The sequence below is a fragment of the Alosa sapidissima genome, chromosome 12 (assembly GCF_018492685.1).
Source record: "Alosa sapidissima isolate fAloSap1 chromosome 12, fAloSap1.pri, whole genome shotgun sequence".
Lineage (NCBI taxonomy): Eukaryota > Metazoa > Chordata > Actinopteri > Clupeiformes > Clupeidae > Alosa > Alosa sapidissima.
The window spans coordinates 35,688,466-35,712,208 of record NC_055968.1 but is presented as its reverse complement, the minus strand read 5'-3'; the positions used below and the strand labels follow the sequence as shown (position 1 = coordinate 35,712,208).

The following is a 23,743-nucleotide window of genomic DNA, read 5'->3' as shown; positions in this document are numbered from 1 at the left end:
CGGACGCACGAGCAAGGCTCACAGAATCTCACGAGAAGACCACTCTCGTTGGATTCACCGACGCGGGCATCACTGAAACCTATCACTGATGCGGTGTGTGAATCCACTTACACTTTTTTTCCAATGTGCATCAGATTATTACGAGGCGGGGATCTCTCTTCAGTGGCACAATTTTTGCCCTTATATGGGAAATGACGTTTCCGGAGGATACCGAGGCGTAATTGAAAGAGCGTCAGAAACAATACACGATTGGTCCAGGGGAAGGCTTATTAACAAGTAAAGCCAAAGATTGGAAAGCTACGGTTCCTATTGCAGTGTGACGCACAAGGTGCTCCATAACACTGCAGCCCACGCAAATGTTTTCGTATTTTCTCCCAGGTGCTGAAAATATCACGGAATAAGTCACGGAGTGATGATTACACGATTGCTATTTTAGACCACATTTATTAGATCGCATGCACTTCGAGGCATCACAACAAATATTTTGCAATAGCCTACATTTTGGCCGACCCACATCTCATGCATACCGTTTTATGACGAAGGTGACATAACGCCATAACGTGCGCAACGATTTATACAATATACATGACGCCTCAGGTAGGCTATAGTTCTGCACGGAGAGTTGGGGAGCATCTCCCCTGATGATCTGATTGGTGATAGCAGATGCCATATGACGATACCATACCAGACTCGCTAGGCCTGTACAAAACAGCGCAGTCACACTTTCAGGCAATCTCCAGAAATGATTTATGCGGTATGACATTGCACTTTGGACCTTCTATGCGGAAGTGGTGGATAACCGTATTAAGGAAATTAAATGTATTTCCCTTTGTTTGGGTAACTGCACAGCACAAGGAAACGCATGTGCTATGGGAATGTTACCCAGACTGCTGCTGTAGGCTACCTTGGAAGCATGAGTCCCCTTTGGACTGTTCACAGGAAACACTTCCTTGTAAGGGATTTCATGGGTCATCCCAGTCACGCCTAGCTTTACATAACATTTGCATAGGGATGCAGAAGTGTGTGAGTGTGTGTGTGTATGTGTGTGTGTGCGTGTGTAACCTATTAACCTAGGTTATAGGTGTAACCTATAAGCCCATTTTTGCACTCCATCCCACTTGAAGGGGTTTCCAGTGAACACAGAAACAGTAAGCAGGCCTGACAAGTGACTGCACCCTTCTGCAGAGAAAAGCCATCATGTAAAGCTCAGTAGTTGTGTTAACATGCGACCGCTCATGTAAAGCTCAGTAGTTGTGTTAACATGCGACCGCTCAAGTAGAATAAACAGCCCACATCTTTGCTCCCCATGTGACCTCTTGTTCTGGTTAAAGCACCTGCAGCTTGTTTGCATGTGGCACCATGATCAGCTACAGTGAACCCCAACTGTTATAGTGAACCTTTGAATCAAGTCAAGTACAGCAACAAGCATGTCCGCTATTACAGTGAACCTTTGAATCAGGTGAAGTGCAGCAACAAGCATGTCCGCTTTTGAGAGGACAGATTGACCAGGCTGGGACCAGGGCATGGACACTACTTCTCCTTACACACACACACACTCACATACACAATGACACTGCTAAATCTCCTTACACACACAGAATGACACACTGATAAGACTTTCTAGCACATGTGTACTACTGCTGAATCTCCTTACACCCACACACACATGACACACTGAGACTCTCTAGCACATGTGTATACTGCTGAATCTCCCTGCTACCCTGTTGCTCAGGGTAATTAGCTGCTGTTGTGCTCTGGCAGACTGAGGTGAAGGCAGCACTGTATTGGATTGTTGCTACATCCTGGGATCTTTGGCTCAGTCTGCCAAGTCAAACAAAAGTCCTGCGTCAGTGGCCTGCGGAGGCTCTCCTCTCCCCTGGCCAGGGTGTCACACCACTGTCATTACATTAAGGATATGACGCACTTACCAGGAAGCAGGGAAGTGCTGGCCTCTGGCTGAGCTAACTCAGGCTTGTGTACAAGGGATTGTTTTGCTTGTATAGTGACTGAGAGATAGATTAGGAGTTTAGTGCTGTGCCTCAGTTCTCAGCCTACAGGCTGAGATCCAGACATGTGCTAAATCTCAGTGACAACCATCTGGGCTGGCCATGATAAATGTGTGGCATTACTTCACCCATTGTTGCATTGTGGCAGCCCAGGGTTCACTGGAGCACTGCTTCTCCTCACACACACGTAAACACACAGAGCACACTAAAGATCTAAACATGGAAGAACAACTCTGCTCAACAGGATGTTTCGTTCAATAATTTATTTGCAAAACGTCTGGTCCAAATACATATATTACTCTTGTTAAGTTATGAGCAATAAATTAACAGACAATTCATTTAATGTGCAGTTTCCTTTCATCGATACCAAACAGAGTTCATGTTACAGTTTTTAGTTTCCATATCAGTCTTGCATCAGCAGTTGCATTCCACGTGTGCTGCCGATCCTCGTCACAAAGCTTTCAAACTGGGAGTCCAAAAGTACAATATTCACGGTGCATTCCACTAAAGACTACAGTCCACAAGTTGATGGCGGAAGGTTTACACACGACCAGTTACGAGGTCTAAAATCAACACCGATGCATTGCATACAGTTGCTGCCACACACTGGAAAGCGAAGGCGCGCGCCCACGCCGCTGCGTTCACTCCCGTGCTTTGACTCAGCTTGGGAAAGTGAGCGAGCGACAAACTCTCGTCACGACTCGTTCCACCTCTCCGACGCAGCTACTTTCCTTTTCGCGGAGGAAGAGACGGGGCAAATGCGCAACGCGCGTAAGTCCCTGGAACGTTCCTCTCACATTCGCAGCACCCTCGCGCGACGAAGCAGCAGTCAGAGCAGCCCCGTCCACAGCGGGCATTACAGCCCACCGCGAGCACCCTTCTCATTCTTCAAGAATGACGGTTCTTGTTCCATTTTTCCATCTTAACCAACTAATATAATAGCGGCGAAATGCGTTCAACGTTCGTGCAGGGAAAGGTAGGGCACCCATTGGTTCTTGCAGCGACTCTCCTTGCAGTAAGTGCCCACCTCCTGAAGAGCCTGGCACTTCAATGGCTGGCACTGAGGATTCTGCAAAGTAGATAAGAAGACGGAGATTAGCCACATATTTCTGCATTGGAACATGGTAGAATGCAATATGCCGCCTCAGACGGTGCTACATTGTGCCAAACATGCCGAGTGAAACATACCGTGACAAGAATGCAGTGCAGGTCTTTCGGTTCGTTGGCGTTGTCAGCGGTGGTGGGCTCGCAGAGAACCTTAGCTAGGCGACTGATTCCGGACACACGCAGGATGTTGATGTCGTTGTCGCAGCAGAATGCCTGGATGAGGGTGAAGTGGATCTGCAGCGCGATATCATCCTCGTCCTCCTCATCCGTAGCCAGCACGCACAACACCACGCTGTCTGGATCACTGCAAGAGCAAATCATGGTTCACATTAGACAACCCTGTCTTTAGTCTCAAATAGGCCAAAACACAACTTATGTTTGCTCTTTAACTGTGTCGTTAAGAGAGTACTCAAAGTATACTTACACATTCATTAGTTTCGCCGACTCGTAGACTCCTACTGTAAGGCAGTCTTGCCTTTGGGCTGCGGCCAGCAGCTCTTCTAACGCTTGACTCACGGTCTCCATTCTGTAGGACAGAGGAAGAAAATGCTATTAAAGGTCTGCTCAACATACAGGTTTTAGATTCTTAACGTTATTTGTACTCCGTTCTTATAGGCTATGCGAAACAATAATCTAACAAGTAACTTTGCAGGGTAACTGCTATCTCCGTTGCAGGGGTAGCCTATGCGATGGAGCCAGCAGGCTTGCAAGGACAAATACCGGCAAATGCACGAATACTTACTTCTTATCGGTTATGTTGCATCCAACGACTTCTTCCAGTGTCATATTGACTTCGAGAGTTTGAATAGTATAATCCACAGGAATCGCCCCAAAAAAGTAAATTCCAAATCGGACTGTTCCAGAGTCTTTGCAAGATGTAATCCAATGTGCTTCCGTGGAGAGAACTACAAGCGAGGGCAGTTAGTCCTTGTGATAATGTTCTTGTGTGTTGAGCAGGGTGAGTTTCTGTCCAAACCGTGCGAACTGCTACTATATATATCCACTCTCATAGGAGGCGTGGTCTCACAAAAGGTTAGCGCTCCTATTGGACAGCGACTGTCGAGAAAGGTCTACCATCTCCTCAGTGATTGGTGGCCTTTCTAACAGCATGTCTGGAACCCACGTGGGGTGTTCAGAGAATCCCCCTCCTCCCCTCTCGCATATCAATTTGTTTACTTCACTGTTGAGTCTCATGGAATTTCCTCAGTTTCTCTATGTGTATAACTCTGGGGCACTGAAAATATGCATACTGACACTGTAGTAGGGCTATTACTTGCTGTTATTTTGCAATTTCTTCTAAAGAAATATTTTGGTCTTGACTATCATAGCTCATTGACTCAGTGATGTGAAATTACAGAATTGAAGCCAATCACATAGCCTATACCAACAAGAACAGAACGTAAAAAGAAAAACGTGAGCAATAGCTATTGCACTGCTTAAATAAAGCTGCATGTACTGTACAGGACCATGGGGTTAAAACATAGTTGGCCTAGTCTTAAGTCAGTATTGTATTGTAATGTTACATGAATGTTTATTTAGTTAGGCTATTGCATGATTTTATATTATCAGTGGCTGTAGTGCGACAGCCCCTTGCATAGGCTACCTCATGCCAACTCCACTAGGTACGTTACCTGGAACTTTCCTCGGTCTGCCGTTCTAGTTCCACTGTCTAATTATACTTACAGTCACAGGATCAGTGGTGTTTACAAGTTATAAGTGGATCTTGTTGTGTTAGCCTATGTTACGAAATCAACATTTTTCACTGAAAGTTCATTTAAGTTTCAGTTCAATGCATGCAAATAACGTGATTATAAATTGTTATTAATAAGCAATTAGGCAATTTACAATTTAGCCCCCCTTATAACTATAACTATACTAAAAATGAGATTCAGCTTCCAGGGAAGTCTGAGATCAAGCTCAAGATCAATGAGAACTATGAACAGCAAGTGGATAGGTCTGTTGCGCAAATGGAAATTAGTTATAGGCAAATCAATATTATGACACAGAAAGCAACATCAATCACAGCTCACTTCGCCCCTCTGTGGTCATTACCAGTATTGCATCAATACAGACATGTTACAACATGTTGCAAGTGTTGTTATGGCACATGACCATGACTCACACGAATCTAGCCTTCTGGTATGTTTTGTGCAAAAATACAATATGCATTATCCATGTATTTAACATTAATTATAAAGAAATTGACAAAACAAAGGCCTTAAAAGAGTTTGTAGGGTCAGTGTAAAGGTGTTTACGACTTTGAAATGAACGCTGAGCTGTTGTCTTGATAAAGGGTGCCACCTAGTGAATATGACTGTCATTTTACATGAGTACTTTTACATGATTTTTGTTCAGGTTTATAGAAAGAAGCACTATCAAACAAACCGACTGCAGGAAAACGCATTTATTATGGCGTCACCTTATTTAAAACAATCACAGAGCTTAAACAAAATATTCGAGTATGAGATGTTACAGATAGGCTTGGAGTCCTGTGTTTGAAGCCACATAGGCCAAGTCCCGTACACACGGAAAAATATATATGTAATAATATATGTAAATAATTAACCCAACAATTTGTGATCCTGCTTGCTCTTGAAGTTGAGAGTCGGCCTATAGGCCTAGTCTAGGCTAATTAACCATTCAACCGAAACTTCTTTTTTTTAAAGCCATCACTCGACTGATAGCGTCAAGCGTTGTAGTGACAGGTACTTACCCTAATGAACTGAACATTAATCTCGTATGCTGCTACTAGATTGTTAAATGCTCACAAGTGCAGCGAAAGTCACATGACTTCAATCCTGAATAAAGCTTCACTTGAGAAATCATGACTGTCTGATTAATGTTCTTTGAGGACAAAAAAGAAAAAGAAAAAAGAGCACAGTGCATAGCCTACACTGCATGGTGTAAACGGAATGCATGTGGCCGAGTGCTTAATCCTTAATCTAAGTGTGTAGGCTCGGCCTGTAGTCTATCCAGGGGTGAAAGTAGTTTTTATTTCTTGGTGGTACTATGATATAGAGTTATAATGCGCGTGCAAAGCGCGCGCCGAAAATTTCACTTAGCCTAATTATTTATTATTTATTTGTTTGTTTATTTACTGTATTATAGTCTACTTATCAAGCATTCACTAGGACTTCTTATCACTCTAGTATCACTAGATATCTTTAACCTACCTGTATCTGTTTTTGATTATGAATAAATTGCAAACACTTAATTTCAACATTTATTTATTTATTTAGCCTAGTTACTCTGCTCGCTCCCACTTCCAATCGTTTTTTATATAGGCTACTGTATATCATGAAACACGTTTCTTTGAGTCATGCCTTTTTATTTGGGAGACTGCAACATACTGTAGCGTTTCACTATCATGAACTGGTTTATTGTCACAAAGCACACAATGCAGCAAATAACACAGCGGGCCGTGTCAGGCCCAGAACCGAAAGAGGCAGAACTTTCTCGAACAGTAGCCTATATTCTCCGGGGGGTCCCGCCCCCCTCTCGCCAGGCTGCCAACCATGGGCATGCCCGGGGTTATGCATAGCGCGGGCACTCCCTGATTGACAGCCGGTCGCTACAATACTTCTGTCCGCTAAAACACTTTCATTATTGCTGCGCAAGATCTGGTTAAAGCGTACACGCGCTGTCTGTCTCTTGTCTCTCCAGCGAAACACTGCACACATAAAACCAGAATAGGCTATTGAAACATCAACATATTTTTCTTTAGCCTGTATGTTTTTTTATTTATTTCGGAGACTTTCCAAGAAACGTCCGTCTGCTAAAACACTTTGGATACCAGTGCACGTTGGCGCAATTAGGCTACTGTACGCGCGCTATAGCTTGCTCATTGTCTGTCCAGCTGCACGGGAGGTTTAGACACAATTTAGATACAGTTTAGAACGATGTATATGAAATATATTTTTGGGGAAACGTGTTGCTTCTGGTAATTTGACGTTAGCAGTTGTGTTGTCATGCTGAAAGTGCAATATTTTTCAGAGACAGTATAGTTTTCTTTCCGGTACGGCGTACCCTCTCCAAATATTTTAGTGGTACTCCGTACCGGCCAGTACCGGCTTACTTTCACCCCTGAGTCTATCCCATGTGTGATTATCATGATGGATAGCAGGAACTTAGGTAGCCTGCAATAAACTTCTGTCCAAACGTACTCAATGTTATTTTACAGTCTGAGACGATGAGGAATCAAAGCAAGTGTGAAGGTTAAAAGGCCAACGTGACCGAGTTAACACTTCCCATCCATGAGATTGCTGGTCTCTGTAGGGAACTAAATGGCAATACACACAATGTATCACTTCTCGGACTGAGTGGAAGCTAATTCAGATTTGTCGTCATTTTTGACACTTGGCTTACTCACAGCACGAAATGAATAGGCACAATCAACCAATTAATAATGCATATAAGAGAGAGGGAGGGAGGGAGAGAGAGAACTAAGAAACAGGAGAGATGCCATTATACTTGCGAAGAAAACAGCTGCAAGCAAACTACTGGGTCAATTTAATGGGTCAAGGGTGTGATCACCCAGTTAAAGTTGCTATTCAACCAAGCTGGGAGAGAGAAGTGGCAAATATGTCATGTTTTGGATGGACAGGGGAGACTGTGGCACAAGAACTGTCTATTCTGGATAAGAGCTTCTGTTCAGGAGTAATGTGGCCTTCAATTCCATTATGGCAACTAGAGGTCCCAAAGAAAGATTTAGAGCTGCTTAAGTTTAAGTCTGAAAATCCTGAGATGGATTTGGTGCATGTATTTCAGTCTCATGTACAAGAAAATTATCAAGAGCATTTATTAATTTTTACAGATGGATCAAAGGATCAAGAATCTGGTGCTTCAGGGGCAGCTTTTGTTGTTCAGGGTTGGAATATCCAAACCTTTAAAATAACTTCTAATTTTCTTAGTGTATTTACAGTGGAGTTACATGCACTCTTGATGGCAGTGCAATGGACTGAACAGATTCAAACTCGTAAAGTGTTGATATGTAGTGATTCTGTATTAGCTATCAATAGTTTAGGGAAAGGGTTATCAAAGAGCCGTCAAGACCTTATATATGAGATTATACTGGCAATAAGAGATGTAAAAAGGAGGGGGGTAGAAATGTCTTTTTTATGGTTCCAGCTCATGTGGGCATTAGGTCAAATGAACAGGCTGATAAGTTAGCCAAGAAAGCTGTGGAAAAGGAAGCTATAGATGTCCACATAGATCTGTCTAAGTCAGAAGGCAAAAGTATTGTGTGGCAGGAAATTATTTTAAAATGGCTACAGCTTTGGGAACAAAAAAAAAAAAGGAAGGCCCCTCTTTTCTATATCTAGTAGGGTCAGGACTCAGTTAATGTTTCTAAACAAAGGGAGGCACCTCTTTTCTATATCTAGTAGGGTCAGGACTCAGTTAATGTTTCTAAACAAAGGAAGGCACCTCTTTTCTATATCTAGTAGGGTCAGGACTCAGTTAATGTTTCTAAAAAGGGGATGAGACGTAAGGAGGAAATTATTATTGCAAGATTGAGAATAGGACATACATTTCTGAACAGTACTCTCTTTGTTTTAGGAAAACATCAGAATGGATTGTGTTCTTGTCAGGAGCTGGAGACAGTGCATCATATAATAATGTATTGTAAAAATTATGATTCCCACAGACAAGAGTTGTTTAGAGTTTTGAGAGAGATTGGAGTAGAAGATCTATCTCTAAAAGGTATTTTAGAAATATGGTCAAGTGGGAGGGGAAAAAGAATTTTCTTTAAGTTTTAATGGACACTGGTTTATTTAACAGAATATAGTGTAATGCAGTAGAAGTCCTGTAGATGGCAGTAATGCAACTAATTGGATGCAAGCTGCCGTTAAAATTCAAAGAAGAAGAAGAAGAAGAAGAAGAAGAGAGAGAACTACAACTCCCAGATGTTGTGCATCCTGACGTTCAGTCGCACTTGATGTGACGACCATCGAACGCAACGTGAGCGTGCGACTGTGCATGCCGCGGGAATTTTATGCAGTTAGAACTTCGTGCCATCGGTGGTAATGCTGTGGTTGACAAGATAAATGCAGAGGTCTAAATATTTATCTTTTGTTAAGTAGCGAAATGGCTGACTGTTCAGAAACTGTTGTTTTTCGAAGAGATGACGCCGGAGTAAGTTGATAGTTACTTCATACAAGTGTGATGCTGCTGCTTGACAGTTAGCAGCTAGCCATGCTTCTAAATCTGTTCGAGCTAGCGAGCTATCTGTTCACCAGCTAACATTTTAGCTGGCTTTATTTCACCTGCTTGTGTTATAGTCTTTCTTGATGGCTTGGGTAGACCGCTAGCTAATTACCGATGTGTCTGTGTTTCTTCAGACAACACCCTTGAGTGTCAGCTTATTTTGAAAAGACAGTTCTCATGAAAATATATTACTGCTAACCAGCTTATGCTTCATAAAGTTAGGCGCTGAGGACGTTTCTGGTAGATGGACTTAAGTTAGGATTCTGACTAACGTTAAGTCTTAACCGGGGGCATGTTAACGTTACCGTCGCAAAGTTAAACCTGGTTAAACTACGTTAGTTGTTCAATCTTCCCCTAGCTAGATATAGCTATCGGCCACAGCAGGATGCAGGTCTGGAAGGTCTGGGTAGAGTACTGGGATTTGGAATTAACGTTTACGTTAACGTTAGTAAACGTTAACGTTTTACAAACCTGGGAAAGGAAGGGAATTTGGGTAAATGTCTAGGGAAAAGACTGGAAGTGTTGCTCAAAGAAACATCAATACACAAAGATCCATGATTAAATTCCCAACAAAAATACACACTTTTCTTAGAAACCTAGCAAAAGCAGACTGAATAAAAAAGCCCCCATCACGAGTTAGTTTAGGTCATCCAGTGTGTGTTAGGAGCAGCATGTTATGAATTATCACCTGATAATCATAATGATAACAATAACAATCACATAATAGTGTATCATAATCACATTCTCTTTGTTGCCAATTGTCCGACTGACTGACTGGCTGGCACATTAGTGTGTAAAAAGTAAGCGGTTTAAAAAGAGGCAGCAGGATGTAGGGTACTTGGCAGATATGAGTGAGCCTATTAATAGATATATTGTTGCTGCTTTTACAGAGTGCTGGACCTGTGTCTTTTTCAGAAGACGACTCTGCACTTGTGAAGGCATATGATAACGCTGTCCGGTCTTTTCGGGTAATTTATGATTTACTTGTGCCGTTATGGCAGGGCTCAATGTTAACTTCTAAAAGTGGTTGCCAGCTTGGCAACCAGGTATGAGGTTTTGTTTGCCAAAGCCAACCAAATCTGGTTGCCACTTGTAACAATTTGGTAGCCAAGGGCAACTCGGCAACCATTAATGTCTAGCCCTGCGTTATGGTCACTATCATGCTCAAGTTTGCTAGTTAGATACAACAGGATTGTCTTGTGAGTGCCAGTTTTTCTGACTTCGTCTCCTGTGTACCAATGACTCATTTGTCTCTTCAGGTCCAAACATCTGGAGAGGACAGCAGTGATGGGAAGCAGGGTGACCTTGCTGCTGGCTCCCTGCTACTGGCAGACACGCCCCACAAACAAGCGTCTGCCTCCAAGGTAACTGGGCTTCATTGGCCACTGATCTCGAAATAGTTCAAACAGTTTTGAGTTCTGTGTCGTTTGATCAGTACTAGGCAGACCCTTATGTTGCTACCACTAGATTGCATTGGAATGTATCTCACGTGTGAGCAATATATTCTTTGACTATTGCCCTTCTATGCTTTTTATCAACTATTCCTGTTGAATGACCTCTGTGTATGAAATACGCTATATAAATAAAGTTGACTTGACTTGTGTGAGCTGGGATGGTCAACATTGCTGTGTGTTGTGTTTCAGGGGTGTGCAACATTGCTGTGTGTTGTGTTTCAGGGGTGTGCAACATTGCTGTGTGTTGTGTTTCAGGGGTGGGCAACATTGCTGTGTGTTGTGTTTCAGGGGTGGACAACGTTGCTGTGTGTTGCTGTGTGTTGTGTTTCAGGGGTTGGCAACATTGCTGTGTGTTGTGTTTTCAGGGGTGGGCGGTGGGGTCTCGGTGCCGCGCGGTGTGGTCAGAGGATGGGCTGGAGTATCCAGGGGTCATCATTTCAATGGATGGGGAGCGATGCCGTGTGCAGTTTGAAGGCTACGGTAACGAGGAGGATGTTGACTTGAGCGCCTTACTGGCCGCAATACCAGAACAGCCATGGAGACAGAGACGGGTGAGCTACCTTTTTTAATACAGAAGATGGTCTGGGGCTGGTTTCCCGATAACGTTCACCCTTAGTGAGCTACGAAGACTCCAAAGGTAAAACCTTACCAAAGTTGTTTAGGGCAATTCCACGCAAAACTGTCACGTCCATAACGCCAACACAATGGTATGGTATGATGTGAATGATGATTACTTGAAATTTGAGCATTCACTCTTCTTGGTTGGCATTTAGTTGGACGTGACAGTTTTGCGTGGAATTGCCCTTTACCTTTACAGTCATGGTTCCCGAACTGTCCCTTAGGAGACTTCTTACGAAAAGCTCCTTGTGTCTGACGTACAAGGCACTGTCCACCCTGATGGTGCTGAATTGGTTGACATCGATTGCTCGGAAATCGATTTTTCACTTCACGCGGAGGCATGCCAGTGTTATGAAAGACAGCGCTTTCTTTGCACACACACAAAAAATACATTGCTCAAATATCGCCTCCAGTAGGCTAACATTCACGCTACTTTAACATGGATGAACTTATTAATAGTATACGATGAAAAAAATAGAAATGAAATGATCTATCCTAAATGAACAAAGTTTTCACAAGGTCTGTAGGGGGAAGCGATCCGCAATCTGTCGGTATGACCAGCTATAACCCCCTAACACCTTTACACGTTACGCCATCCTTCATCACTCCATATGAAGAACTTATTTGAATAATAGCATTGAATTGTTTTTTAATCACAGCTGATTGACCAGCAGCCTCATTTAATTCAGTATTAGTGGCATTGGTTAACATAAAAGCAACCCCCAAATAAAACATTGTAGATGGTGGGGAAAGCAAGAAATAAGAGAATAAATCTTTTAATTAAGAGTACTCTTACCAACAAACGACGTACGAAAGACATTCGTAGCAAAGTACCTTTCGGGAAATGCGTGAAAATGTTAAGGTAGAGGTTAAGAACTACATAGCGTTAAGAAGGCTTTGGAAAACCAGCCCCTGGTAAATTATATATTGCATAGCTATGTGTTCTTCTTAAACACAAAATGTTCTACCAGGTCCACACAAGAAGCACGGACATGAATAGTTAATACAGACCAAGATTTACATGGTATTTCCAACATTCAAGTAGTGATCAATTATGGTTTGATGTGACTTAAACATCTTATTGAAAGAAGCTGCATGTGAAGTTGCTATCCTTAAGCATTGATTTGATAGAAATCCTTGACTGTTGTGCATGAACCACACACTCACTACATACTTGTCATGTAAAACACCAGTCAAGTGTTGTGCTGTTGCAATTGGTGTAGTGAGACTAAAGGGCCGATCACACCAAGAACGATAACTAAAACAATAGCAGCAGAAAAGAATTATAACTAAAACAATAGCAGTAGAAAAGTATCGCTCCAGCTAATATCAATGACAACGTCCAAACAAACTATAATGATAATAATATCGAGATTGATATTGTCGGGGTCACTTTCAGGAATTGTTATAGACCCTTTCAACAAGAAAAACAAAAACAATGCTGTTCTATTTTGTTCCCAATCTACTTCGACTTCATTAAGAAAACATATGGAATGTTAAAAACGGAAGCCTTGTGGGAACAACTATGATGCTGATAATGGAACTCTCTTGAAACGGTCAATAGTTATCGTTTGTGGTGATAATGGCCCTTAACGGCCGTTTCTCTGGTTTGGTTTGGCAGTGGTCCTTGGGCTCCCACTGCCGGGCGGTGTGGTCGGAGGACGGCCTGGTGTATCCCGGCGTGGTCGTGTGGATGAAAGGGGAACGCTGCCGCGTTCGATTTGATGTCTATAATAACGAAGAGGACATGGAGCTCAGTGCCTTACTTCCGCCTGAGGACACGGAAGATGAAACAGACACTCAGGTTAGAAGTATACACACACACACACACACACAGACATAGACACAGACTCAGGACAGGGAACCCGCCGGGTCTTAAAAGTATGAAATAAGTATTAAATTAATTGAATTTCGTTTACAAAGCCTTTGGGGGCAGCCGTGGCTGAAGTGCCCTTGAGCAAGGCACCTATATATATATATATATATATATATATATATATATATATAGTTCATTCACAAGGCCTTATTTTTTCCTTTGGTAGGATTAAGTAGGTACCGTAACGTCAATTGATTTCCGTAGAGACCATGATATTGTAGACCCCAAGGGCAACGTATGTATTTCTTCACACTTCTCATCCCTCAGCCATTCACACCATTCTAAAGGGAAAGTGTGTGCAAGCACAGATAGGTGTGTCTGAAATGTCAGCTGGAATAGTGAGCTATTGTGTGTGAGCCGACCAGGAAAGGGGTAAAAAAACGAGTAAATTAGCGTAGCAATGTAGCAGCATGTTTTCTTCTAGCGTTGTGAACGCTATCAATATTAGACCGCTAACCTTACAGTACGTCAGCAGCTCTGGTTGAAGCCTGGAAACATTGTAAACAAAGTAGGCCTAGCCTAGTTGGCTAGTTTATCATAGTCTACTGATTGGACTGTTCAGTTTCCCCACGTGTGTTTAAGTTTCAAGGTAGGCTATATACTTTTGGCTGGAAGGGGTGTTTTGCGATTCTGCCTTCTCACACCGCGACACAGGTTCGTGGCATACGCATATGGTTACAGCCCTAATTAAAATGCTAAGATTTGACCTTTGCCCTCTGTAGGACCAGGAGGAGACCCCAGGCGACGGCAGCAGTGGCAGCAGCAGCTCTGATTGGAGGAGAAAGGACGGCCACGCTAAAAGACCAAAGAGCCCGGAGAAGTCCAGACACGGGCACTCGGCTGTGAGTGGGGTCTCCTAGATCCGTCATCTGTCCCCCTCACTGGAGTTTGCGTTGAGCCATAGAAGTTTATAGCAACACTGTCAGTTGAGTTTGCATTGAGCCATAGACGTTTATAGCAACACTGTCAGTTGTCATTTGTGCCTTTTTAGTCAGTTGCACTAGTCTTCAACACCTGCGTTTTTTATGGGTCTTACTTTTTCTGACTATTTTTACATCGTAGAGCCATTCTCTGCCCCCCTAACCTGTGTTGGTTTAGCCATGTTGTTACGCAGACTATTCTTTATAGTACTCCTAAAGTTTACAAATGTGATGGCTATTTACAGCATACTGCATTGATTGCATGGAGCCTTAGAAGTTTAGAGCAACAGGCAATTAATTGACCGATCCCAAGCCCCTCCTCCCATTGTCAGTCCCATAGTTACTGTTGCTAAGTCGGACAAGTTTGCAGGAAAGTGTGCGAGAACGTGTGTTCAACATGGGTACGCAGCACCATTTAACAGTGTATGCTAGATTTCTGGGCGTCAAGTAATATTGATATATTCAAAAAACAGAGGCCAGAAAGGCCTTCAGTATTCGGAAGGACACATTCACAATGTCTGCTGTTATCAACGAGGTGGAACACCACAAATTGAGGACAAACCAATCTGGTGTTACGGATCTTAATGGGATGCATGTTAACGTGCTAATTGTTTATCCCCAGTTATCACAAGCAGGTAGTTTACCTTATTTGCTGCAGATGTGACTGATTCAATAAACAGGTCTGTGCAAACATATGGTGTTGACGTGTCCATAACAAAATCTAACCATATTTCGAGGATTAATTAAAGACGGGTCCAAGTGCTGCAGATCCAAGTTCCCACGCAACTTGGGAGAGTGGCTAGCCTGTTAAGCAGCTCATGTTGGGGAGGTGGAGAGATAGCTTCGCTTCGGTAGGCTGATAGCCTACTTATTATTTTGAATGGCTGCTTTAGAAGGAAGAGTTCAAATAAACATGATACAAATGTAGGCTATTGAAAAGAAACCACTAGATCTACCCGAGTTTACCCATACAACGCACGACATATCTGCAGTTTGCAGACGTGATTTGTCTTGCACAAGACTTCATCAGTGCCCGCTTATGCTATACTTAATTTAAATGTGGGCAATGTAGTAGGCCTAATATTGGCGATTTCGAGACTGCATAGCCTATACAGCAAGGTTTTCAATCGGCACATGATTTGATCTTTAGAAGACATTGGCTATCTCTCGTTCAGCCATCAATGATTCATCGCAGTAGTCTATTCCGTTTGTTGAAAAAATGGTCATTAGCTTATTTCTGTGAACAGTCTTCTATCCCAAGTTAAACATGGCAAGGTAGCCTATGCCCATTTTCGTACACACTCAGATTTCTTTACTGAAAAGTAGCAGCCTATCCAAAGTTATGCAAAGTTAGGCCTATGTCTGTCAACGTTTCACACGGTCAGGATATCGGATGTCACTTAACACAAGTATCCCAGGCATATATTTGAACCTTTTTGAGCTCTTTAGTTATTTAGTTACTTAGGCTACTCGCAAAAGAAGCATTAGCATTCACATAACCGGCGTATTGTAGGCTACAGAATGGACACTATCAAATTCAAAATTGACCGAGGTTGACCGAGGTCCTCCGACGTCCTCATTGTGACATAGAAAAGGGGGGCGGGGCTTGGGATCGGTCAATTCCACATTCCACAGTCAGTTGCACTAGTCTACTACAGTAAATAATTGTAATTTACATGACTACTCCAATCCCTGACTGTAGAACCGCTATAAGTAGTGGGTTCTATGCCTTGCTATGTAGAAACGCTATAAGTAGTGTGTTCTATCCCTGACTATGTAGAACCACTATAAGTAGTGTGTTCTATGTAGAACCGCTATAAGTAGTGTGTTTCTGTGGGTGACTGTAGAACCGCTATAAGTAGTGTGTTCTATGCCTGACTATAACTGCTATAAATAGCGTGTCCAATGCCTGACTATGTAGAACCGCTATAAGTAGTGTGTTCTATGTAGAACCGCTATAAGTAGTATGTTCTGTGTAGAACCGCTGTAAGTGTTGTGTTTCTATGAGTGACTGTAGAACCGCTATAAGTAGTGTGTTCTTTGTAGAACCGCTATAAGTAGTGTGTAGAACCGCTATACGTAGTGTGTTCTATGTAGAACCGCTATAAGTAGTGTGTTTCTGTGGGTGACTATGTAGAACCGCTATAAGTAGTGTGTTTCTGTGGGTGACTGTAGAACCGCTATAAGTAGTGTGTTCTATGCCTGACTATAACTGCTATAAATAGCGTGTCCAATGCCTGACTATGTAGAACCGCTATAAGTAGTGTGTTCTATGTAGAACCGCTATAAGTAGTATGTTCTGTGTAGAACCGCTGTAAGTGTTGTGTTTCTATGAGTGACTGTAGAACCGCTATAAGTAGTGTGTTCTTTGTAGAACCGCTATAAGTAGTGTGTAGAACCGCTATACGTAGTGTGTTCTATGTAGAACCGCTATAAGTAGTGTGTTCTATGTAGAACCGCTATAAGTAGTGTGTAGAACCGCATTAAGTGTTGTTGTGTTCCTGTGGGTGAGCAGGGGAAGCATCATGGCGAAGAGGCTGGGAAGAAGCCCCACCGCAGAGGAGAGTCCGCACCGTTCCCCCCCTTTCCTTTCATGCCACCGGGGATGCCACCCATGGGCATGCCACCCATGGGCATGCCGGTATGATATTAGTGTGTGTGTGTGTGTGTGTGTGTGAGCAGATTTATGCATTTTGTTAAGTGTAAAAAATGGTTTAATCTCTGCTTCCCTGAATGTGTACTTTCTCAGCTCAGATGAGTAAACTGATGGCTGGCATTGTGGTTCTCTGTAGGATCTCCCGATGTTTCCACCTCCTCCGCCTCCGGCCTTCACCTGGGCGGCAGGTAAGGCAGGTGCGATGGGCGGTGACGAGCCGGAGGACGAGATTGCCTCCCTGTCCAGCATGCTGCTCTCCTGGTACCTGTGTGGCTACCACACCGGCTACTACATGGTGAGAACACACACACACACCACACACACACACACCACACCGGCTACTACATGGTGAGAACACACACACACCACACACACACACACCACACCGGCTACTACATGGTGAGAACACACACACACCACACACACACACACACCACACCGGCTACTACATGGTGAGAACACACACACACCACACACACACACACACCACACCGGCTACTACATGGTGAGAACACACACACACACACCACACCGGCTACTACATGGTGAGAACACACACACACCACACACACACACTGGCTACTACATGGTGAGAACACACACACACACACACCGGCTACTACATGGTGAGAACACACACACACACACACACACTGGCTACTACATGGTGAGAACACACACACACACCACACCGGCTACTACATGGTGAGAACACACACACCACACCGGCTACTACATGGTGAGAACACACACACACACACCACACCGGCTACTACATGGTGAGAACACACCACACACACACACACACTGGCTACTACATGGTGAGAACACACCACACACACACACACACACACTGGCTACTACATGGTGAGAACACACACACACACACACACACCTCACACACACCACACTGGCTAATACATGGTGAGAACACACACACATCTCACACACACCTCATATACTCCCACCTCCTACACTGCTGTCCTGTCTCCTACACTGCTGTCCTGTCTCCTCCTACACTGCTGTCCTGTCTCTTCCTACACTGCTGTCCTGTCTCTTGCTGTCCTGTCTCTTCCTACACTGCTGTCCTGTCTCCTACACTGCTGTCCTGTCTCCTACACTGCTGTCCTGTCTCTTCCTACACTGCTGTCCTGTCTCCTCCTACACTGCTGTCCTGTCTCATACTATGTGTGTCTGGATGTGAAGTTAGCCTATATCTATGTTTATATGTCTCTGTGTTTATTGGTGTTAGCTCACCTTCTGTGTTAATGTATGTTTTCTAATTTGATTAACCACACTCTCTCGATTGCCCAAGGCAAATTTCTCTACCTAAGAGACATCTTATCTTAAATATGGAGGCCACTTGATGCCACCTTTCCCTATGCCGTGCACAAACTCATTCTCAACATGTGGCCAGTGCTTTTTTCATCTAACATTTCACTTCCATGTTCATACACTGAGGTGTTCCATGAGGTGTCCCATGAGGTGTTCCATGAGGTGCCCCTTATTGAGGTGTCCCATGAGGTGTCCCATGAGGTGTCCCTTATTGAGGTGTCCCATGAGGTGTCCCTTATTGAGGTGTCCCATGAGGTGCCCCATGAGGTGCCCCATGAGGTGTCCATGAGGTGTCCCTTATTGAGGTGCCCCATGGCTTATTGTGGCTTTGTGTCCTCAGGGTGTACAGCAGGCCACCATGGGCCCAGACATGGACGCCAAGAAGAAGAAGAGAGTGAAGTAAGGGTAACTCCATTGAAGGGGGTGTGGTGACGTTGAACATGGTGTAACGTGTTGGCAGAGAGGGTTGAAGGGTAGAGGTCAGTGAGAGGTCAGAGGAGCCTCAGGCTGATGCTGCAGGGGCACTGCACTGTGTAAGGTTCTCTCTTGTTGCCTGTCCTAGTGGATTGGAGTGTGCGCTGAAGATGGAAGAGTGACCTCTGAACTTGGTTCATCATGTCTCCATGACGACAGGGGTACAAAACACCATCTCCAAACACAGATTAAATGACATTATATGATATCAATGAATTGTTTTTTTTTTTGTTTTTTTTTAACAAAAGGACTTTCGTACGGAAGTTGCACTTTTTGATTTTTGTTTTTTTGTTACCCTTTTTGTTTGTGGCACTTTTCAAAATATTTGTTTGAAAGAGGCCTCTAAGATGTTCATAATAACTGCCCCATTTCTGTTCTGTACCATCTTTGATCTAATCTAATTCATCCGTATCTCTGAGTGGCTGGCAAGTGTGTGTTTATGTGTGAATGTGGATAGGATGTTTGGACAGGATGTAAAGTGTGTGTTTATGTGTGAATGTGGACAGGATGTTTGAACAGGATGTAAAGTGTCTTTACGACATGTTGTCAGTTTTGGACATTTCAAATGTAAATCTGTTTGTTTCCAGTTTTGTTGTTGTTAAAATAAATCATAAAATAGCCCCGTTGTCCTCTGTTCTTCATGCCAGACAAACCAGACAAAGCTAGAAATTAAATGCTTTGTGTTCTATTTCACTGGAAAAAAGATCTTTGCCCCCCTGGGATATTTTTACTTAAGCAAGTAAAACGATCAAGAACACACCCATGACTAATCCAGTAATGGCCTTTTTTTTTCAGTAGAGCTGACCATGTTCAAATGCATTTGGAAAAGAAAAACACCTAATAAGATGCCTCTAATCCAATATATGTTTGGTCAACAATTTAACACTCATTTGCTCAGATATGTATCAAAATATGAGACCATTTAACCAGTAGCTGTGCCATTACATGGCGCCCGACTGCCCGTTGATCAAATGTGTCAGCGCAAACACTTTAATATTTCATATTCTTCGTTGGTGACGTAAATTGGCCGGATATATCAAAGTGTGTCGGTCTTGCCGGTCAAAGGCCAAGTCATGTCCACAGGATAAGGCTAGTAGGGGTCAGCTCGAGCTCAGAATGTCAGATTGCAGTTGCGTTCAATTCAGTTCGTTGCGTAATTGTGCCTGATTAAGTTGCCTATAGAACATCAGGCGAGTAGGATGAATTGCCAGTTAACACTTACTAAGTGTTGTATCTGGCCATTGAAAGATAGCCTACGCATCAATCATCTAATTACCTAAATGCAGTTGTGTATGCTAAAAGAAATGCCGTTTTGTTATTACGTAGGGCTTGTGTAGACATTAGTTTGGGTAGCTATAGGTTTAAACACGCACCAAGTGTCAGACGGCCGTGCTATGTCAATATGATAAAGATTGTTATAAATATTAAAGTTCCCCCCCTGATGACGTCACCCACTGTCCCGTTATAAAACGACTGTGCCAAATGATCGCCTACCTCCTTACCGTGCCCTGTAACTAACAGCTGGAACTCACGTCACCAACATGATCAGCGTACGCTTTCTGTTGCTCGGCTTCACCTGCTGCGCGTGGATATCCTGGGTCACCTGCGAGGATTTTCTCGAAATTCGCTCAGTTGAAGACTCCTTCGTCAAAACTCAAGAGGAGAAAGACTTGGTAAGGATCATGTCTTCTGCTGTACTTTTGTGTTTGAGCCATTGAAGTTGCCTTCACTTACTTTGGCGCAGTAATGTACCATTGCCTATAGCCCACAGCTGGATAAGATTGTAGCCCATGAGTCGACTTTTTGTTGTTGTTTTTCTTTTGGCTTGTGATGTTTAGATTGATGCACTGCAAGAAGTTCTTGAGAAGCTGAGAAACAAACAAATGCCAACAACAGAAAAGAAACTTGGCTGGGTTCCATCGGTATGTTGTTCCAAATGTCATCCATGCAGTTAACTTGTCATTAATTTGTGAATTATTTTGTACTTGCTTCTTTGTTAAATACATGCGTTGTCTGTTATAGTGCGACGCCGGGGAACAGTGTGCCATACGCAAGGGCGCGCGCATCGGAAAGCTGTGCAGTTGCCCGAGAGGAACGTCCTGCAGCTTTAATGTTCTGAAGTGTTTGTAAAGATGTTTAAATGTAAACTGTTCCACTCCATACTTTTTGTTATCTAGTTATTATCTAATAACATCATGTCATGAAATGTTTCCTTTTCCATTAGGCATTTTGTGAAACTTTTACTGACACTCGCCTCAAAGTTATAGTGAAAATGAAATGCAGTTTTATTGGTTAGGCCTATGTAAATATAAATGATTGTACTAAAATAAAAATGCATATTTGTACAGAAAAGCCTGTTTCTCAGTTAGTGGTTGTAGTAGTCACTAGATGGCGTGCTAAGCCTGAGAACTATGATTCTTGGAATAATTATGTGTCAAGGAGAAATGCATTCATGCACTGAACCGTTTCTGTCTAACATTTACACTTAAAATGTATCTACGACAGAACAGTTTCATATACCTGTATGTGTACGAAAAGGTGAAGTGAGATCTTTAGAAATAAACGGTGGAGAATGCAAAGACATCATCTAACAAGGAGAATCTTGAATTTCCCCTTGAGGATCAATAAAGTATCTATCTATCTATCTATCTATCTATCGAATCACTGTAACACAAAAGATGTACACTCTGATCAGACAGCTGTTGAAATGGACTTATTTTTGACTGGAGTCAATGGAGATATTTTTGCCTGATTGTCCAGGTTTGGAAATATTGTCATTAGTAGGCTGTAACGTTTAATTTCTGACAGAAATTAACAAAAACACAAACAATGACGTTTTCCTAACTGTTTTGTATTTTATTATTTCTTTTTTTATTATTGGCAAAATAATCTTGCCCTCATGCAGAACACTCATGAATGTGTGTGTGTGTGTGTGTGTGTGTGTACACGCGTGTTCCCTGGGCAATGAGCAAGGGCTATGGGGAATGTTGTCATGGATATATTTTCCAGGGCATACCGTGTGGTGTAGAATATGTCTTGCATTGGGAGACGCTAAAATTATTGGAATTCTTTTTCTTTTTATAGTGTACAGTTCATAGTATAGCTTAGTAATTGTACAAATAATTAACTTAGCCCTTTGAGGTAGTCCTGAAAATGAGTCTGCTTGGTGCGTAATAAAAAAAATGCAACGGATATCCTATATTTTGTCGAGATATAAACGAGACTTTTCGAATGGAACATAATATTCTGAACAGGAGACTACTCTGGTCTCGGTGAGATTGGTCGGAAGAAGTGTCAATCGTTCCGGTTCCGCCCCGTGAGATAAGGCATGGGTGTCTTCAGATGACATCATTAGACTAAACTTTGCAACATGGCGACAGATCTCACTGATGAGGTGGAGGCAATGGAAAAGACGAACCAAGCTTCCCATCCCGGATTTAGCAACGAGAAGTATTCTTTGCTTGTCATCGTCGGGGAGCACAGCCGGGCGGGATTTGTGGATTTCGTGGTTGCAGAGATTGAGCGAGGTAACGAAGTGAACTTCATTCTCCTGTAGCCTAAACAGAGAATTGAATAAGCGCCAGCCCGCGCTCCGCTGACCTAGTGGCACTGTAAAAAGCAGTATTCATATCTGTGCACTCAGGTGAATACAACAACTTCCTTACCGCAGGCATCCTCACGAAAACACAGCAGGCTGCGGTTGATACATTGTATCTGCTGGGTTCCTATTGCGAATCATAACCATATTAACTTGTAACTTTTCACTTCCCAGCTTTGCTAACAGCCTACTTTCTCTCTCTTCGGAGTGTATAGTATTGTGTATTGTTCTTTGTGAAAATCGGAAAGTTTATCCTGGTACACGTGGTGGTATGTGTTAGGCTAGAGTAGGAAGTGTGTCTGTGGGGAGGAGGGGGTATGATATAGATCATCTAGGATACCGCAAAGTTGTTAGTTTTCTCAGTCACTTTAAAGTATGTCCTTTGGACAAGAACATTTGTCTGTCAGTATCAAATGCCTGTTACCCTATTTGTATTAGCTTACTCCAGGTATGGGACTACATACGCATTTTAAATCACTATCTATTTTTCCTTTGCTGAAGCTAATAACTGGCGATGGGAGCTATGCTCGTGCCCATACTTACTTTCCTGTCCTCGTGCCATGTGTTACAGCTTCAGTAGCGTGTTGATTCTTCGCGTGAGTTTATAATATAGGAAAGAAATGTAGCCTAGGCTATCGGGCATATTCAAATACATGAATGTAGACTGTACTTTGCCCTGACTACAATAGTAGATAATGTAGAGTTGACTGAATGATCGTGTGGTGCGATCCCATTGGAATTTAGGCTAGTATCCGACGACGTTCATAACTGAGTCGTGACGCTTCGGTGGAAATGAGATCTCACATCTGCAGATGGGGACACGTTCTCCCCTTAAGTCCTTATAAAACATTCAGACATCACTGTGCCATCACATGACGCTCACAGTCAGGGTGAACTTCCCTTTCGTTCTCTCTCTCTCTCTCTCTTTAGACGTTTATATTGGGCTGATTTCAGCTAAGGACGGGACAGCACTAAACTTCAAGTCATGTGAACAGCTCCTCTCCATCGGCCAGTTATTTTTCACTGTCAGATCGAGGCGCAAATAATTTGCTGCGTAGAGGGCTGTAACCAAAATTGTACATTCCATAAGTGGTAATGTCAGGTTTGACACACGCATGCATATTCAAAGCCACAGAGACGTATTGTTGATGCTGTGCAATGTTCCAAGCACCAGCTTAAGAAAATTCACATTTTAACCAACAAAAGGAGCAGATTCTATCAGCTTGATACCATTGACAGGCCTAGCCTACTAAAGCAGAATATTTGGTCCAAACTCTTGGTGAGACTAGTCGGTATGTAGGGCCTATCACTGTATTCTGTGCGGTTTTGGAATCAGCCCTTCTGAAGTTGTTGTTCCCTTTCCGCTCAGCTGTCTTCCCCTTATTGCTTGGTCTTGTCCTCTTCCTCTATGTCTGTTTCAGCTGCCTTGCTGGGAACTGAGCTGCAGTAAATATTTAGTTTGGCCAGTGTCTTTGGAGTGCATTAGACTACTGTT

At 43.0% G+C, this 23,743-nt stretch overlaps 4 protein-coding genes across 7 annotated transcripts in view; 3 read left to right on the top strand and 1 right to left on the bottom strand.

Moving 5' to 3' along the window:
• Nucleotides 1-2,254: 2,254 nt before the first annotated feature.
• On the bottom strand, nt 2,255-4,094 carry LOC121678254 (growth arrest and DNA damage-inducible protein GADD45 beta-like). The gene is made up of 4 exons (XM_042057622.1): nt 3,856-4,094; nt 3,538-3,639; nt 3,195-3,417; nt 2,255-3,075 (listed from the first exon to the last, which is right to left on the bottom strand). Exons 1-4 carry the CDS (start codon nt 3,897-3,899, stop codon nt 2,962-2,964), a joined length of 483 nt encoding a protein of 160 aa, XP_041913556.1. The 5' UTR covers nt 3,900-4,094; the 3' UTR covers nt 2,255-2,961.
• Nucleotides 4,095-9,045: 4,951 nt separating this feature from the next.
• On the top strand, nt 9,046-19,270 carry LOC121678218 (survival motor neuron protein 1-like). Of its 3 annotated transcripts, none has more exons than XM_042057561.1 (10): nt 9,046-9,245; nt 10,208-10,285; nt 10,577-10,681; nt 11,137-11,322; nt 13,011-13,193; nt 13,988-14,107; nt 16,701-16,810; nt 16,977-17,136; nt 18,517-18,575; nt 18,739-19,270. In XM_042057561.1, the coding sequence occupies exons 1-10, from the start codon at nt 9,198-9,200 to the stop codon at nt 18,770-18,772; spliced, it is 1,083 nt and encodes a 360-aa protein (XP_041913495.1). In that variant the 5' UTR covers nt 9,046-9,197; the 3' UTR covers nt 18,773-19,270. The 3 variants fall into 3 exon arrangements, with proteins under 3 accessions (XP_041913495.1, XP_041913494.1, XP_041913496.1); XM_042057560.1 differs by having other exon boundaries at nt 9,049-9,245; nt 16,701-16,826; nt 16,978-17,136; XM_042057562.1 differs by lacking the exon at nt 10,208-10,285 and having other exon boundaries at nt 9,049-9,245; nt 16,701-16,826; nt 16,978-17,136.
• An 803-nt stretch (nt 19,271-20,073) lies between these two features.
• cart1 (cocaine- and amphetamine-regulated transcript 1) lies at nt 20,074-21,242 on the top strand. The gene is made up of 3 exons (XM_042057093.1): nt 20,074-20,323; nt 20,489-20,572; nt 20,673-21,242. Exons 1-3 carry the CDS (start codon nt 20,192-20,194, stop codon nt 20,778-20,780), a joined length of 324 nt encoding a protein of 107 aa, XP_041913027.1. The 5' UTR covers nt 20,074-20,191; the 3' UTR covers nt 20,781-21,242.
• A 737-nt stretch (nt 21,243-21,979) lies between these two features.
• Nucleotides 21,980-23,743, top strand: part of map1sa (microtubule-associated protein 1Sa) — a 43,765-nt gene continuing 42,001 nt past the window's right edge. For both annotated transcript variants that reach the window (XR_006020964.1, XM_042056100.1), the window contains exon 1: nt 21,980-22,177. Coding sequence is in view for 1 of the 2 variants with exons in the window: in XM_042056100.1 (XP_041912034.1) it covers nt 22,021-22,177 (157 nt within the window). In the remaining variant the exon portion in view is untranslated. The remainder of the gene's footprint in view (nt 22,178-23,743) is intronic.